The 17,500-nt window shown below is 36.9% G+C and overlaps 1 protein-coding gene across 1 annotated transcript in view; it reads left to right on the top strand.

Moving 5' to 3' along the window:
• Positions 1–17,500, top strand: part of LOC115209458 (SCAN domain-containing protein 3-like) — a 41,638-nt gene that overhangs the window by 3,017 nt on the left and 21,121 nt on the right. The window contains exons 2-3 of the mRNA XM_029777884.1: positions 1,732–3,202; positions 3,425–3,438. Coding sequence (XP_029633744.1) covers positions 1,732–3,202; positions 3,425–3,438 — 1,485 coding nt within the window. The remainder of the gene's footprint in view (positions 1–1,731; positions 3,203–3,424; positions 3,439–17,500) is intronic.

Genomic DNA, 17,500 nt, shown 5'->3' with positions numbered 1-17,500 from the left:
GAGCCCCACCTGCAAGGTCATGTGCTGTTTATCTTGATATGAGATCACCATGTCGCGCACATATGGTTGTGATGCATGTGCCTGGTGTACCCTTATCAGACGGGTAGTCATGATGGGTATATTGGGCTTTGTATATTTTACCCCAGTGTCACTTTGATGGCATGCACTGCTCTCTCACTCAATAATAATAATAATAATAATAATAATAATCCTTTCTACTCTAGGCACAAGGTCTGAAATGTCGATTACATCAACCCCACTACACATCAGGATTTAATTTATCAACCTCGAAAGGATAACATCGGCAGAATTTGAACTCAGAACGTAGCAACGAGTGAAATACCGCTAAGCATTTCGTCCAGCGTGCTAACGGTTCTGCCAGCTCGCCGCCTTAACAACAACAACAACAATAATAGGACTCATAAAAACCAAAGCCATCCCTATTAGAAGAGGAATATTCCAGGGAGACACGCTCTCTCCACTCCTTTTCTGCTTGGCACTGACACCTTTATTTGACATGCTAAAGAGAACTGGATGCGGATACAAATGTTACAGCAAAACAATCAACCACCTCTTATATATGGATGACCTAAAACTATACGCTACAAATGATAAACAGCTGGAAACACTACTACGGACAGTACATGGATTTACCAAAGAAATAAATATGAAATTTGGTTTAGAAAAATGTGCCAAAGCAACCTTTGAAAGAGCTTTATCAGTGCTTCGAGATCCAGTTTGTGAAAAGAATTGCCATAATAGCCATACAAACAACAATTAACATGTGCTTGTATGCCATTATTCATTTTTTTTTTCAAGATTTCTTTTCAATAGAGAAAGAGCCGGTTTCTAACCCAGATTCATTAGAATTTCAACATCAACAAAAGGGTATGTATGTATGTATGTATGTATGTATGTATGTATGTATGTATGTATGTATGTATGTATGTAGATTTGTATGTTTTGTTTTATCTATGTATTCTCATGCATATAGTTGCATATCTAGACATGCTCATATATATTTAAATGATAGACGTCTGGAAAGCTTTACAGTTCCAATGAAGGATTGGATTTATAGTCTTTGAATTAGCTTTCTCCTTTTTGGTTTTGAGAAGCCAAATTTCTTAAGATTGATAGTTATGCAGTGTCACATATCCCAGGGCCCCAATAATTACGGGTATAAACCTGAACTTGTAATCTGGATAGAGTAACTGCAGATTTCTCAATAGTTCAGCGTAGGTATTCCCTTTTTCACTGATCTTCAGCTTTGCAATGCTAACATTGTATGTATGTATGTATGTATGTATGTATGTATGTTATGTATGTATGTATGTATGTATGTATGTATGTATGTGTGTGCATGTGTGTATGTATGTATGTACACACACACACATACACACACACGCACACACATTAAAATGTCTGTACACATGTTGTTATTTTATTTGTTTTCATGTATATCTATCTATCTATCTATCTATCTATCTATCTATCTATCTATCTATCTATCTATCTATCTATCCATCTATCTATCTATCTATCTATCTATCTATCTATCTATCTATCTATCTATCTATCTATACATTTATATAACTATAACTATGTCTGTATATATGAATATGTGTAAGTGGTTGGGCGGGGTGATAAGGGGAGGAAATCTTGATGCATTGCCGATATTTTTGATTTTCGATTGTCTGTGAATTGTTGTATAAATGTTTTTTCTTCATCTAGAGTCTAGTTTTTTCTTCATCTAGAGCCAGCTACGAAATATCCTTGCTTATAGCAAAACATGGAAAGAATCACACTATTGGAGAGCAACTGACTAAACCTGCTATCTCAATATTCTTAAAAACTGTATTACAAAAAGATGATGGAGATATCAGGACTATGCCACTCAGTAATAACACTGTCTCGAACAGAATAGATGAAATGGGACAAGATGTTGAAAGCCAGCTCATTGAGAAATTAAAATTGCGTAAGTTTTCATTACAAATGGACGAATCCACAATCCGGGACAGTGAGGCTCTGTTATTGACTTATGTGAGGTATATTGACCACGAGGAGTTTCAGGAAGAGATGCTGTTCTGCGAATCGTTTGAAACCACCACAACTGCAAATGATATTTGCATCAAAATCAAACATTATTTGGATGCAAACAAAATACCAAAGGAAAACTTACTGGCATGTGCGGCAGACGGTGCACCTGCCATGATGGGCAAGAATACGGGATGCTTAAAAATGATGAAGGATGAAAATCCAAACATGTTGACTGTCCATTGTGTAATACACCGAGAAAACTTGGTTGCCAAGAAATTGTCCCCTGTTCTTAACAAGATTCTTCAAAGTGTGATCAAGTGTGTCAACAGCATTAAAAGAAATTCTAAATCTGAACGTCTTTTTAAGCAGTTTTGTATAAATCAAAGTGCCGAACATGTTCGATTATTGCTTGATACAGAAGTAAGATGGCTATCAAGTGGAAACTGCTTAAAGAGGTTCATGGAATTATTTGATCAGATTAACGACTTTCTTAGTGATAAATGTGAAATGAAATTGCTGTCAACAACGGATGGAAAAGCATTTGTCAGTTATTTGACAGACATATTTGAGAAACTTGGAAACTTGAATAAACAACTTCAAGGTGCAAACATGACACTTATTGATGCAAAAGCAAAGATTTTTGGATTTATTACAGCTCTCGAATTATGGAAAAAGAAATTTTCCAAAAGAAATTTCAGTGAACTTTACTGGTTGAGTAAATGTGAAATAACGAATGATGCTGGCATTGTAATTATTGATCATTTAAATATCTTGATAAAGGATTTCAATGACAGATTTTGCGATTTAAAGGCAATGAATTTTCCTTCTTGGTTAACTCAACCGCTTCTGATTAACGTTTCTGATGCTACAATCCAATACCAAGAAGAGTTATCAGAATTACAACATGATGAATCAGTGAAGACTTTGTTTAAATTGAAAGGTACAAAGATGTGGCTATATGACGAGGTTGAAAGAAAATATCCTAAAATTTCTACATCAGCGAGAGAGCTACTGATTCCTTTCCCTTCGTCTTATTTGGTCGAATGTGGTTTTAGTGCAGTTGATAATTTGCTCGAAGCCAAGAGAAACCGGCTTGAGATTACAAAACGTGGCGATTTACGACTGAAATTAACAAAGTTGTCTCCTCAAATTAAAAACTTGTGCTGTATGCATCAGGCACAGGGTTCTCACTAAATTAGTCGAGCTGACCGTCAAATAATTGAACTGAAAAAACGTGTTTCTTTATTCTTTATAAATTGACATTTTTTAAAAACATGAGAAATCGTAATAATTTTATCGATTTATTGGGTGTTATGCACTTTCAGTGCCTGTTGTTTCAATTCTCAAACTATTTTTTTGTATTTTGAATACAATTTTTTAATTTTAGATTTTTTTTCAATTGTAAGTAGGCCCACATGTACTTGTAAATGTGAGTGGACATGGGAAAAGGTGGGGCGTAAAAACTTTTGCTATGAAAAAGTGGGGCGCCGGGAAAAAAGGTTGGGAAACACTGATCTAGACGTTATTGGGCGTCTTCTGAAATAAACTATTATAGTCTTCCATAGAAATAAGTTACTGACATTTCTGATGAACGTCCGACTAGTTGTTTGTTTGACACCAGTCTTCTTACGACATTAATATTTAAGCTAGTATTATTATTTTCCATATGTGTATGGTAAGCATTAGACATCATTTTTACGAAACGACGAAATAAGTATTCAATAGATTATCTTCGTCACGTATTCTTAGACAAAACCAACGAATATAACGCTCACATCTTTGTGTATTTGTGTGTGACTGTGTTCATATCTCTCTACATATGTATAAACACACACACACATACCATACACACACACACACACACACACACACACATATACACACACACTGATATATAAAGAAATTGAAAGATACATGTATGTTTATGTGTGTGTTTATATATAATATATATGCGTACACACATACACATACACATACACGCACACACATATTATTTATCTTTTACTCGCTTCAGTCATTAGACTGCGGCCATGCTGGGGTACCGCCTTGAAGAATTTTTAGTCGACCTAATTGACCCTAGTACTTACTTTTTTTTTTAGAAAGGTACTTATTTTATCGATTTTTTGTCGAACGGCTTAGTTACAGGAATGTGAACACACCAATACCGGTTGTCAAACGATGGTGGGGGACAAACGCAGATACAAAGAAACAAATACATACATGCACACGCACACAGGCACACACACACATACCACACTCACACATACATAGAGGCAAGCAGACACGCACGCAAACACCACACACACACACACACACACACATGCGCGCGCACAGACACAAACGCGCGCACACACACACACACACACACACACGCACGTACGCACACCACTCACTCACACACGCACGCACACACCCCCACACTTACATATCGAACGACGAAGATGAGTGCTGAACACCGCATTGGTGGGTGAATAAATATTCTTTATTCGTGAGATAACGAAACTACCATTGGTTACATGTTGGGAGAGAGAGCTCTCAACAGTTATTCAAGTCCGTCACAATGAACGTTGATGTTCAACTCAGTCTTGGATAAAAACACAATAAAATCACGTGAGATCGCACGAGATTTTGGAATAAACAAATAACTATGCATCTTAAAGAGGAACAGCCCCCTACCTACATTGTATTAAGTCTGAATTTTATAAATATTAACTTTGGGTTTGAATTTTATAAATAAACTAGCACTATGACCCGGCAACGCCGGGTCATGCTGCTAGTGCATGCATATACAGCTGCATGCGTGCGCACATACACGCGAGTACTGTCCAAATCTCCGACCAATCACATACAGCTAGCTGGCATTCAATTGGCGTATCAAGTTTCGGGCATTTTAATTGGGTTTTGGATAGAAAAATTCACAAAAGAGTAACTTCTATTGATTTTTTAATGGCTTTGCGGGGTGACTGGGGATATGTAAAGATGTGCACGACCACCCTTGGACGGTTTTGAATGACCATAGAAAGTGCGAGCCCTCTAACTGAAAAATTGTAGATTTATAATAAGGACACACACACAGACATTTTGCCGTTTATATATAGAGAGATATGTGCATACACACACATAACCATATCTGCATTATGCATATTCAATGCATATTTAAAGTGCGCACTTAGTGGTTCGTATTTGCATATATGTGTGCGCCGGGTTGCGGAGTTTCATATGTTTTTCTTTTATTTTTACATACTGTTCTGCATTCATTGGATTGTATATTTATAAATTTGTGTATATGTTTATACACAAGTTTGTGTATATATTCATAAGTTTGTGTGTTTATTCATTCTGTGTATCATTTGGTATCATACGCATATGCACACATACATGCACACACACATGTACACACGTATATATATATATATATACGTACACACACACGCACGCACACACACACACACACACACACACACACACACACACACACACACACACACACACACACACGTCTACCAAATCCACTAACAAGGTTTTGGTCGGCTCGGGCTATGATAGAAAACACTTGCCCAAGGTGAGACTGAACCCAGAACCATGTGGTTGGGAAAGAAGATTCTTACCACACAGCCACGCCTATGCATACATACATACATACATACATACATACATACATACATACATACATACATATCAGGTCATCCCATAAGTTCTGTCCGAATTTTGAATAAAGAAAACAAGTGATCAAATGTCATATTTAATTGAAATTTAATCATCAATGTATTTCCCTGATTATCTATGACTTCCTTCCATCTATTTACAAACTTTTTAATCCCATCAATGTAAAACTCTTGGTTTCAAAGCGAAGAACTCTCAAATTTCAGTTTCGACCTCCTCCTGGCTTGCGAAGGTTATGTCCCCAAAATGATTCTGTAGACTACAAAACAAATGGTAGTCTGAAGGCGCAAGGTCGGGAGAATAAGGTGGATGAGAAATTTTTCCCAACCAAGCTCTTCGATCTTCTGTGATGTGATCTTTGCACTGTGAGATTGCGCATTGTCCCGATGAAACATCACTCCTTTTCAATTCACTTAAGCGGGTCTTTTTTTCTTCAAAGCTTGGTTCAAACGCTCAAATTGCTGACAGTTGACTTGAGCATTGATTGTTGTATTAGGTGGTAACAACTCAAAGTGAATTACTCCTTTGCATTCCCACCAGATAGAAAGGAGAACCTTTTTTCCATGAGTTCTCTTCTTGGTGGTGGTTGAGCTTTTACCCTTTTACTAAGCCACTGTTTACGACGTTTAACATTTCGATAGAAGATCCATTTTTCGTCACCAGTTACAAGTCTATCCAAAAGGGTAAAATGAGTTCGCGAGAATGGAGAGAAGAGCAGATGTCAACTCGGGATTTGCGGTTACTTTCGGACAATTCATGATGCACCCATTTTCCAAGTTTTGGAACCCTTCCAAGTTGTTGAAGATGAAGATGAACAGTTGTATGGTTTGAACTAAGCTTTATTGCCAATTCTTCAACTAATGGTGCAGGATTTTCTTCAAGTAATGCCTCAAGGAGCTTATCATCAAACTCAACTGGACGTCCTGTTCGATCTTCATCTTCAAGGCTGAAATCTCCACTTTTGAATTTTGCAAACCATCTTCTGCATGATCATTCATTCAAGCATTCTTTCCCATAAACTGAGTGTATGTTTCGAGTCGCTTCGGCTGCAGAGTTTCCATTTTTGTACTCAAAGCATTATGTGCCTTAAATGCTCTTTGGATACTTCTATGTTAGAAAGGGTTTTAATCAAAGAAATTTTAATTTTATTATTCTGTAAAATCATATTTAATTAGTTTAAATGTACACAAATGCATAAAAATAATTTTAAATTCCATTAGACATTCTAAAATACGATTAAATTTCATTCAATTTTAAAAAAGGTAAAATCGGACAGCACTTAAGGGATGACCTGATATATATATATATATATATGTATGATAATGACCGAAATTGCGTCTGACTCTCTGGCCGCTAAATGATGAGGAGTTGGCGACCTTCTGCGTTTTCTGTCCACCTGTGTATTTAGTACATGTTTGTTTATTTACAACACGTTTTTTTTAAAAATTTTATATATATATACATATATATATATATATATATATATATATATATATATATATATATATATATATATATATATATATATATATAGTTAATCCAAACATGGAAACACAAAGAGAAAACACAACAACGCGAGGACGTGGAACAAATATACTATTATTGGACGCTCAGGAATGAAGGGAAGAAGGAGGTTTAACGTTTCGAGCGGAGCTCTTCGTCAGAAACATAGGAAAAGGAAAGATCCAGAGAAGGGAAGACGGAGGGAAAAAACGCCAACGGTACACACGCGGTCACATATATAGGTATGTCAGATTTTCCGTTTGGTGCCTTCTTTTCATTTAATCCTGAATATGTATATATGTATATATATATATATGTGTGTGTGTGTGTGTGTGTATGTATCTATGTATGTGTGTATGTGTGTATGTATGTATGTATGTATGTATGTATGTATGTATGTATGTATGTATGTATGTATGTATGTCTAGACGGCTCAGTTCATCGAATATGGGTTCTGTTGTCTAAAACTGATTCATTTGATTTGTCATAATATTGAACTGAGTAAACTGGATCTCTTTTATACACGTTGTCGTCATCGTGGCACTCCGTCGGTTACGACGACGAGGGTCCCAGTTGATCCGATCAACGGAACAGCCTGCTCATGAAATTAACGTGCAAGTGGCTGAGCACTCCACAGACATGTGTAGCCTTAACGCAGACCTTGCGGAGATTCAGCGTGACACAGATTGTGACAAGGCTGGCCCTTTTGAAATACAGGTACAACAGATGCACGCAGAATGAATGAGGGGAAGTTGTGGTGAAAGAGTACAGCAGGGGTCGCTACTACCCCCTGTTGGAGCCTCGTGGAGCTTTAGGTGTTTTCGCTCTATAAACACTCACAACGCCGAGTCTGAGAATCGAAACCGTGATCCTACGACCGCGAGTCCGCTGCTCTAACCACTGAGTCATTGCACCTCCCTACAGTCGTTGTAACAGGAGCAAATATCTTTGTTGTTGTTGCTTCTGCTTAGACAACTTTTTAATTTTGCAATCGATATTGGTTATGATTTTAAGACAGCAGATCGGTAGAATCATTAGCACGCCGGACAAAATGCTTTGCGGCATTTCGTCCGTCTTTACATTTTGAGTTCAAATTCCGCAAAGGTTGACTTTACCTTTCATCCTCTCGGAGTCAATAAAATAAGAAGCACTTGATCATTGGAGTCGATGTAATCGATTTCCACCTCCTCCAAAATTACTGGCATCGTGCCACATTTTGAAACTACAGTAGAATCTCGCAGTACCAGTAATTTGCTGGGCGAACCGAGACTCGTGCAAATTTTTGTCTTGAAGTACGAGCGGAAACCCGCAGTACGAACACACAAATCGTCCCATCTTGAAGGTAATTCAGTTAAAAAAAAAACAGTTTACATATTTCTTTTGCATCCTCTTTTTTATAATTGTCATTTTCTTTATAACTACAGCACGGAATTTTGTCAGTGAATAGGTCGCGGTCTCAAAGCTAGGAAAATATTTTGACAAATTAAATTTTAATGTTGAAGTGAATCTAGCGGTTTTTCTGTGTTTTTAAATGGCTTATAAACACATTCCACGCTGCAGTTGATTTTTGTTTCAGCACACGATCTCAGATCAGGTCACTTGTTATGCAAGTACATCTCAGTAATACAATTTTTCTGTTTTGGAAATTTTTTTTGAATGGTCGTGGGGCGGGGGTGGGGACGGATTAATTATATTTTAGTTAATTTCAATAGGGAAAGTTGATTTGGTCATTGAACGAATTAAACTCGTATTACTGTAATATTGCTTATGGTTTTTTTCTTTCTTTTTTAGTAATTAATCGGATCTCAGAACTGATTAACTTGCATTGACGACTAGTGGCGAAATTCTCCTCTTTATATGTGTATGATAGCATTAGATATCATTTTTACCAAACGACGAAATAAATATCAAATTGAATGCGATGTACACTAGGTGGCGTTTAGCGCAATACCGCAATCGGCTGTTTACGTTTATAAGATATTTTTCACTTCAGTATTTAATTAGATTATTTTGAGTGTGTGTATTTGTGTGTGTGTGTGTGTGTGTGTGCGTGTGTGTGTCTTTGTGCATCCGAGTGTGCGTGTGTGTGTGTGCGTATGTGCGTGTGTGTATGTATGTGTGTACGTATGTGTGTATATGTATATGTGTGTATGTGCGTATGCGTGTATGTGCGTATGTGTGTATATATGTGTGTGTGTCTGTATGTGTGCGTATGTGTATATGTGTTTATATGTGTATGTACGTATGTGTGTATGTGCGTAGGTGGACATGTGTGTATGTGCGTATGTGGGCATGTGTGTATGTGTGTGTGTGCTAAAGTTTTTATAGTTTTGAGTAAATATTCCTATTTGGTTACCTTTTCCTCAAAAGTTTTTCCTTTCAACGGAGTTTACAGTATTTTGATGTTTGTTTCTTAATTTTTTTTTAATACAATAATGGCTTTAGAAGTTATTGGTCTAATTACGAACTCTTATATCTGAGCTGCTGGTCACAAATAGTTCCAGGTTCTTTTTATTATTATTATTATTATTATTATTATTATTATTATTATTATTATTATTATTAATATTATTATTTAGTAAAGCAGCGTACACTGCGTGGTGCCTAGGACTCCAAACTTGCCATCAAGATGTAGGACAAGATTCTGTGATAGCCTGGGCTTCCGAAGCCCACAGCTCTTCAATATCCTCCCGAAGAACCTGAGAGACCTGCATGGGGTGGATACAGATGTCTTTAAAATGAAGCTGGATCTCTTCCTGTCAGGTGTCCCAGATGAACCAACTTCACGGCAGGAGGGGCAGATGAGGGCAGCTGCATCGAACTCTCTCATGCACCAAATAGCAGTTGCTAGAAAGCCTTCATGAAGTGAAACCAAATAGCAACACCAAATGGCGGTGCCCCAGCATGGCCACAGCTCATAAGCTGAAACTAGAATCAATCAATCAATCAATCAATCACGTTGTAATAGGTTAGTTTGCATCTTCAGAAATAACTATTATGGTCTTCCATAGAAATAAGCTACTAACATTTCTGATGAACGTCCGACTAGTTGTTTGTTTGACACCAGTCTTCTTACGATATTAATATTTAAGCTAGTGTTATTATTTTCCATATGTGTATGGTAAGCATTAGACATCATTTTTACCAAACTGCGAAATAAGTATTAAATATATTATCATCGTCACGTATTCTTAGACAAAACCAACGAATATATTATGTACAGACTGATACACACAAAAACACCTGCACATATGTATTTTATTTACCAATGTTGTGTAAGTATGTATGCATGTGCGTGTATGTTTGTGTGTATGCAACCGTGTGTGTATGTATGCGTAAATGATTATATATATATATATATATATATATATATATATATATATATATATATATATATATATATATATAGATTTAATGTAGGATAAATTTTTTTTTCGAAAAAAAGATTTATCAATGGCCAGCATTGAAATCGGTCCGATATGGTAATAATGGAATTTTTTAGAGATTTCTGTCGATCTTTTTTTGAGTAGCATGCGTATTGTAAAAAATCATATGGTTATGGACAGGGTGTCTAATTTCGGCATATTTGGCATTAGAAAATTTTTTCGTTTGCCCTTGTTGAGTTCCTGTATACAGATGATTGTGACCTTTGGCACACTCCCAGAAAGATATGCAGCACATGCTGAATACGATCCATGCAGTATGTGCAACATTGGATCTAACAATCAATCTAAAAAAAAATCTGTTATAACGTACCAAACCGCTCCCTCCAAGATGTATGTGGAACCTTTTATAACTGTGGTCAAAGACTGGAGACTGTGCCTAGATTTATTTATTTAGGAAATACCTTGAGCACTGCTGGTCTTGATGGTGAAATTTCACATAGAATCAGCAGGGCCCGTAGTGCTTTTGGTAGGCTTAATAGATGTCTGTGGAGACTGTTGTTATATATATATATAATGGATTGAGTATTAAAGGAAGTAGTGAGTACTTAGTATGAAAGATTAAGAAAATGAGAGAGACTGAAAAAACGTGTTAACGATACGAGATACTTTATTAGACTGCGCGTTGTTGTACAAGGTATTTGTTGTGGCGGGAAATTTACTGAATGTCCTTGTATCAAGGGAGACAATGATTGTTCATGTTTGTTTTGATGATTACATAACATCTTCCCTTTTTTTATTTTTTTTATTTTTTTATTATCATCTGTATCTACAGGGAAGAATTATTCGTCGTCCACTTTTTGTGGTTTTATTATTTTGTAGTGTTGAATTCTGTAGTTGTGCTGTTTTTGTTTTTTCATGCGTGTTTGTTGACTTTGGAAATATATTTTCATAATCTAATTCTTCTGTTATGCGAACGTGTTCGTTTGTTTTAAGAATATGTTGTCTATTTCGTTTGACTGTATTACCTTCCTCTGTTATTACTAAGTATGAACGAGGTTGCTCTAGTTTTTTAATTATTTTGCCCCTTCTAAATCAATTGTTGTTAAACTTAATTCTAACCGTGTCGTGTGGTTTTAACTCTGGGAGTTCTGTTGTAATGTTTGATTTCTTCTTTTCGTGAGGCCTGATACCAATTTTGTCGTGTAGTAAGTTTGGGAGATTTGTTCGCAATGTTCTATTCATTATTTGATTTGCAGGGGATGGTGCACCATTTTGTAATTTAGACGTGCGTAATGCTAAGAGCGCTAACTGAGGTTCTTCGCCACTTTTGAATGCCTTTTTTTAATGTCTTTTTTATTGTCTGTACATTTCTCTCAACCATGCCATTCGCTTGATGATAATGCGGGCTTGTCTTCGTGTGATGAAAATGCCAATTTTTTGCAATTTTTTTTAGTTCAGCCGAATTGAATTCTGGACCATTGTCACTTACAACTGTTTGCGGAATTCCGAATTTAGCAAAAGTTTCTTTTAATTTTTTGATTACGGTTTTTGACTGGCAATCATTTATTTCGAGTAGATCAAAAAATCTTGTTGTATAATCAATAATTGTGACATACGAATTTCCAGACAGGTGAAATACGTCTGTACCCACTTTGGTCCATGGTGTAGTAGGTATTTCATGATTTATTAGTGGTTCGGCTGCTTGTTGGTTTTTGTAGTCGATGCAGTATGAGCATGTGTTAATCATGTCTTTGATCTGAGCGTTAATGCCAGGCCAGTATATGCATTCCTTCGCTCTCTCTATGCATTTTTCGATACCCATGTGTCCGGTATGTATTTCCTGTAAAGCTTCTCTACGTAATGACTTAGGTACAATTATTCTTGAACCTTTTAGAACGAGACCATTGACGATTGATATTTCATCACGAACGGAGACGAATGGTTTGATGTTTATTGGTATTTTGTCTTTTGGGGGCCATTCTGTTCTTGTATATGTGATGAGTGTCTGTAGTGACGGGTCGTCTGCAGTGGCTTCTTTATACTCGTTTAATTTAGTGTCGGTTATGGGGTAATTTTTTATTACTGCATGTATGTGCGATTTCATATCTTCGTCTGATACTTCTGGAGTATTTTGCTCAAGGTATGCACGTGATAGGGTATCTGCAACAATTGATTCTTTACCAGGTATGTGGTTTAGGTCAAAATCATATCTTTGTAATGTTAGTAGAAATCTTTGGATTCTGGGGGGGGGGGGCATTTAGTGGGGGCATATTTGCTTCAACGGTTTATGGTCATTTTCGATTCTGAAATGAGTTCCGAATATAAACTGATGAAATTTCTTGCATGCGAAAACTATACTGAGAGCTTCGCTCTCTATCGGACAGTAGTTTTGTTCTGCTTGAGTTGTTGCACGAGATGCAAACGAAACAGGTAGCCATCTTTCGTTGTGTTTCTGCTCAAGTATCGCTCCGAGCCCATGCTTACTAGCATCTGTAGTTATTTTTATTGGTAGATCTGGATTATAAAATTGTAGCACTGGTTTTCTGGTAATCATTTCTTTTAGCTTTTTTATTGCTTCGATTTGTGGTTTGTCGAATGACCATAACGTGTCACTCTGTAGAAGCTGGCGTAATGGTGCTGTAACTTCGGAGTAATTAGATAAAAATTTACATAGGTAATTTGTCATACCTAGGAATCTTTGTAATTCTTTTTTACTTGTTGGCAGTGGCATGTGAATGATTGCTTGTACTTTGGTTGGATCTTGTTTTATCCCTTCGCTGGTTAATAGATGCCCAAGGTACGTGATTCATAGAAGATACACTTTGATTTATTTAACTTTAATCCGTGCTTTCGGATTCGATCGAAAACTTGTTGTAGTCTATTTGTGTGTTCTTCTAAAGTGCTGGACCAGATTATGGTGTCATCCTGTGAATTTCTTGCTCCTTCTATGCCCTCTATTATTTCTGCAATTTCTTTTTGGAAAACTTCACTGGCGCTGTGAAGCGATACCTTCCAAAAGGTGTGTTGAACGTTAACAGATGGGAGCTTTCTTCGTCAACTGGAATTTGCCAGTATTCATTAGATGCATCGAGTTTCGAAAAATATTTAGGGTAATGCATTTGTGCAAAAATGTCCTCCGCTGTAGGGAGTTTGAAATGTTGCCTTTTTATGGCTTTGTTTAGATTCTTGGGGTCTAAACAGAGTCGGAGTTTTCCGTTGGCTTTTTCAACGATGACTAGGGTATTTACCCAGTCTGTAGGTTCACTAACAGGTTTTATGATACCTAATTCTGTCATTCTTTTTAATTCTTTGTTGAGTTTTTCTTTTATAGAAAAAGGAACCGATCTTGGTGGATGAATTACAGGAGTTATTTGTGGATCCACTGTGATATGATGTGTTATTGACAAAGTGCCGATTTCTCCGAAACAGTCTTCATATTTTTCTATTATGTCGTTTGTGTTCGACGAGTTTATTTTTGAAATTCTCTGAATTAGGTTCAGATCTTTAGCTGTCTTTGCATCTATAACTGCGTGCGAGTTTGTTTTTGCAACAATGAATTTTATTTGTTTTGATAATTCTTTGTATTTAATGACTGCTGTGCATTTTCCTAGCACTTTTATAGCTGTGTTTATTGTAAGCTGATAATCGAGTTGAGGTTTTTTGCAGTTGTGGTTTTGGAATTATATTTCTATATTCTCTGAATGGCAGTACGGTTACGTCTGCTCCAATATCAATTTTGAATGTTACATTCGAGTTGTTCACTTTTAGTTCGACAGTCCAAATGTCTTTTGGAGTCTTGAACTTTTCGATTTTGTGCACGCGGGAATTATTTGCAGTGATCATTTCGAGTGCATGTGTATCGTCATCTGATTCATCGTCGGTATGTATCTCTACTTTATGTACAAATTTTCTTGATTTGCACATTTTTGCATAGTGTCCTTTTTTCTTGCATTTTTCACATGTCTTGTGAAATGCTGGGCATTTATTTCTTTTGTGATTATAACCACAATAGTGACAGTTATTGACGTAGTGTTGACTTGGCGCTTGAAACTTCGCGGGCTTTCTGTCACTTCCGCCTTGTTCGTTTTGATGTCTGGATTGCATATGGCGAGTTATTTGAGTTTGGGCGCCTTTTCTGTCGTGTTGACTATATACCCTCGAGATTTCGTTATCTCTTGTTTCGGATGTGGCATTTAGCATCCTTGATTGGAGTCGTGTTTGCTCTGCACTCTGACCTGCTTGAATTGTTTTTTGTAAGTCTAAATTTGGTTCTCTCAATAATCTTTCTCTTAATCTCATGTCTCTGATTCCACATATCAGAATATCTCTGGTGAGACTGTCTGTGAGGTTGCCGAATTCGCACTGTTGTGCTTTTTGGCGCAACTCTACCACGTACTCATCGAATTTTTGATGTTCTGCTTGTCCACATGTGAAGAATTTGTGTCTCAGGAAAGTTATGTTTTTCCTGGGTTCACAATATGCATCGAATTTTTCGATTACTGTTTGAAGGTTCATTTCTTCGTCGGGTGAATCGAAATCCAGAGTGGAATGGATGTCTCGGCCTTTGGAACCGATGCAAGTTAAAAACATTGAAGTTTTTACTTTGTCTGGCTTCATGTCACTTTCTGTTGCTATCAAAAAGAGATTGAATTCTTTTTTCCACTTTTTCCATGCTGCGGCTAGGTTTTCCTGATTAAAGTCTAGGTCTTTTGGATGCGGTAAATTTTCCATTTCGTCTTTGAAGTATGATTTCAACTTTGGTTTCTGTATTTTGGGTTCTTTTAGTATTCTGACACCATGTTGTTGTTATATATATATAATGTATTGAGTATTAAAGGAAGTAGTGAGTACTTAGTATGAAAGATTAAGAAAATGAGAGAGACTGAAAAAGCGTGTTAACGATACGAGATACTTTATTAGACTGCGCGTTGTTGTACAAGGTATTTGTTGTGGCGGGAAATTTACTGAATGTCCTTGTATCAAGGGAGACAATGGGCAACGTTGATTGTTCATGTTTGTTGTGATGATTACATAACAGAGACAACATAATATATCTTCACAAAGTTAAGGTATATAACACGTGCTTCCTGCCATCTTTGCTATATGGGAGTGCGATATAGACTGTTTACCGTAGGCATGTAAGGCAACTGGAACGATACCATCAATATTGTCTGAGAAAAATTTGATGGATAAATTGGAAAATGGCCATTAGTAATGTGGAGGTGCTTGAGAGGAGTGGCAGTAGAAGTATAGAGTCAATGATTTTGCAAACACGTTTGGGATGGGGTGGGGGGACATTCGGTAAGGATGACTGATGAGTGACAGTCCAAGCAGCTGTTGTACGGTGAGCTGGAAGATGGCAGGAGATCAGTGCATAAGCCTAAACCAAGATTTAAGGATTGCCTTTAAAATGTTCGAATACAGACAGGATTTGCAGTTGGTGGTTGGGAGAGGGAGGCACAAGACCGCGATGGATGGAGGAAGATAGTGCATAGTGGTTGTTCAAGGTTTGAGAGGGAGAGAGTGAAGTATGAGAGAATTAGAAGGGGGCTTAGAAGGAGGGAATCTGTGGAAAGTGAGAGTGTTGTTATTTGTGTGAGTGGTTTGTGGGAGATGTTTGAATCGTGCAGGACTTGTGAGCCATCAAAAATCTTACAGAAATCGGCGCATGATAAACAGTGATGTGGCTATTAAAATTCACAACAGACCATGTGTAAAATATGGGGAGGGTGTGCCTCTCTGATAGAGGTCTGAAAAGATACGTTAAGAGAGTGCATATGGTAGCACCTGTTTCTCCTGCCAGCCAGCACAGTTGTGCAGTATGTAATAAAATGTGTAAAAGTTTGGCTAGGCTTAAAAGTCATATAAGGGCATCACATGGCAACAACCATGAATCATTTCAATAAGTCTTCTTGGCAATGGCTTTTCTCGCGTAACGAGGGTGCAGCTATGATATATATATACATACATATGTGTATTATATCCAGAGAATTGCAAGCAGCCGACAACTGATGAAGGGTCATTCTTTATGTTGTTTGTCTTGTTTTCCATTTGTGTCTTTCGTCGTTGGAAAAATAGTTCATATTCCATGTACCCGTACTACGTATTTTTTGTTGTACACGTTTTGATACGTCCTGTGCTCACATATACATATATATATATACGTCAGTGCTTTTCAACCTTTTTGCTGGAGCGGAACCCCAAGGAAACATTCCACTGGCTCGAGGAACCCCTGTGCAATAATTTAATTGTCTTATGCAAAAAACAGCATTTAATTAATGAAATGAAAATACTCCTGTTCATATTTATTTACAATAAAAACACAAACTGTAAAAAAATTGTCACGTACATATGCAATTTTATTCTTGCATCTACAGTTATTATTAAAACATGTATTTAAAAAAACTTTAGTTTGAATAAATTACATTTATTCTCATCAAAAATTCAATGAGAAACTTGAGCCTGGTGTTTCTTGCACAACTCTTTAAGATTGGGTCGTGTTTTTGATAGACACACACGAAGTTCATCTTCCACAGACAGCAATTGTGCTCGCTTCTTGCGCCTGATGGTTGTCAGGGCTGAAAATCCAAATTCACACAAGTAGGAGGTTGAAAACTGCACAAGAAGTCGCAGCGCTTTCTGAACAACTGCAGGCTATTCCTTTTCAACCAGCAACCAAAATGCATTCAGGTTAAGCTCAGAATGCTTCAACTTTAATGTTCTATCATTTAAAGCACTGGCAAGTTCTTCTTCTGTTAATGGGAACTGTTCTTCAAATGACACAAATTTCACAAATGGGTTTCTAATCCAGTCATACTGGTCAACAGATATCGATGGAAAATATTTGTCAAGATTTGTTAACAGTGTGCAAATGGTTCAAAATCAGTAGCGCAATTTCTTGACAATTCCTT

Source organism: Octopus sinensis, linkage group LG3, assembly GCF_006345805.1.
Source record: "Octopus sinensis linkage group LG3, ASM634580v1, whole genome shotgun sequence".
Lineage (NCBI taxonomy): Eukaryota > Metazoa > Mollusca > Cephalopoda > Octopoda > Octopodidae > Octopus > Octopus sinensis.
This window is presented reverse-complemented; position numbering and strand designations above follow the sequence as displayed.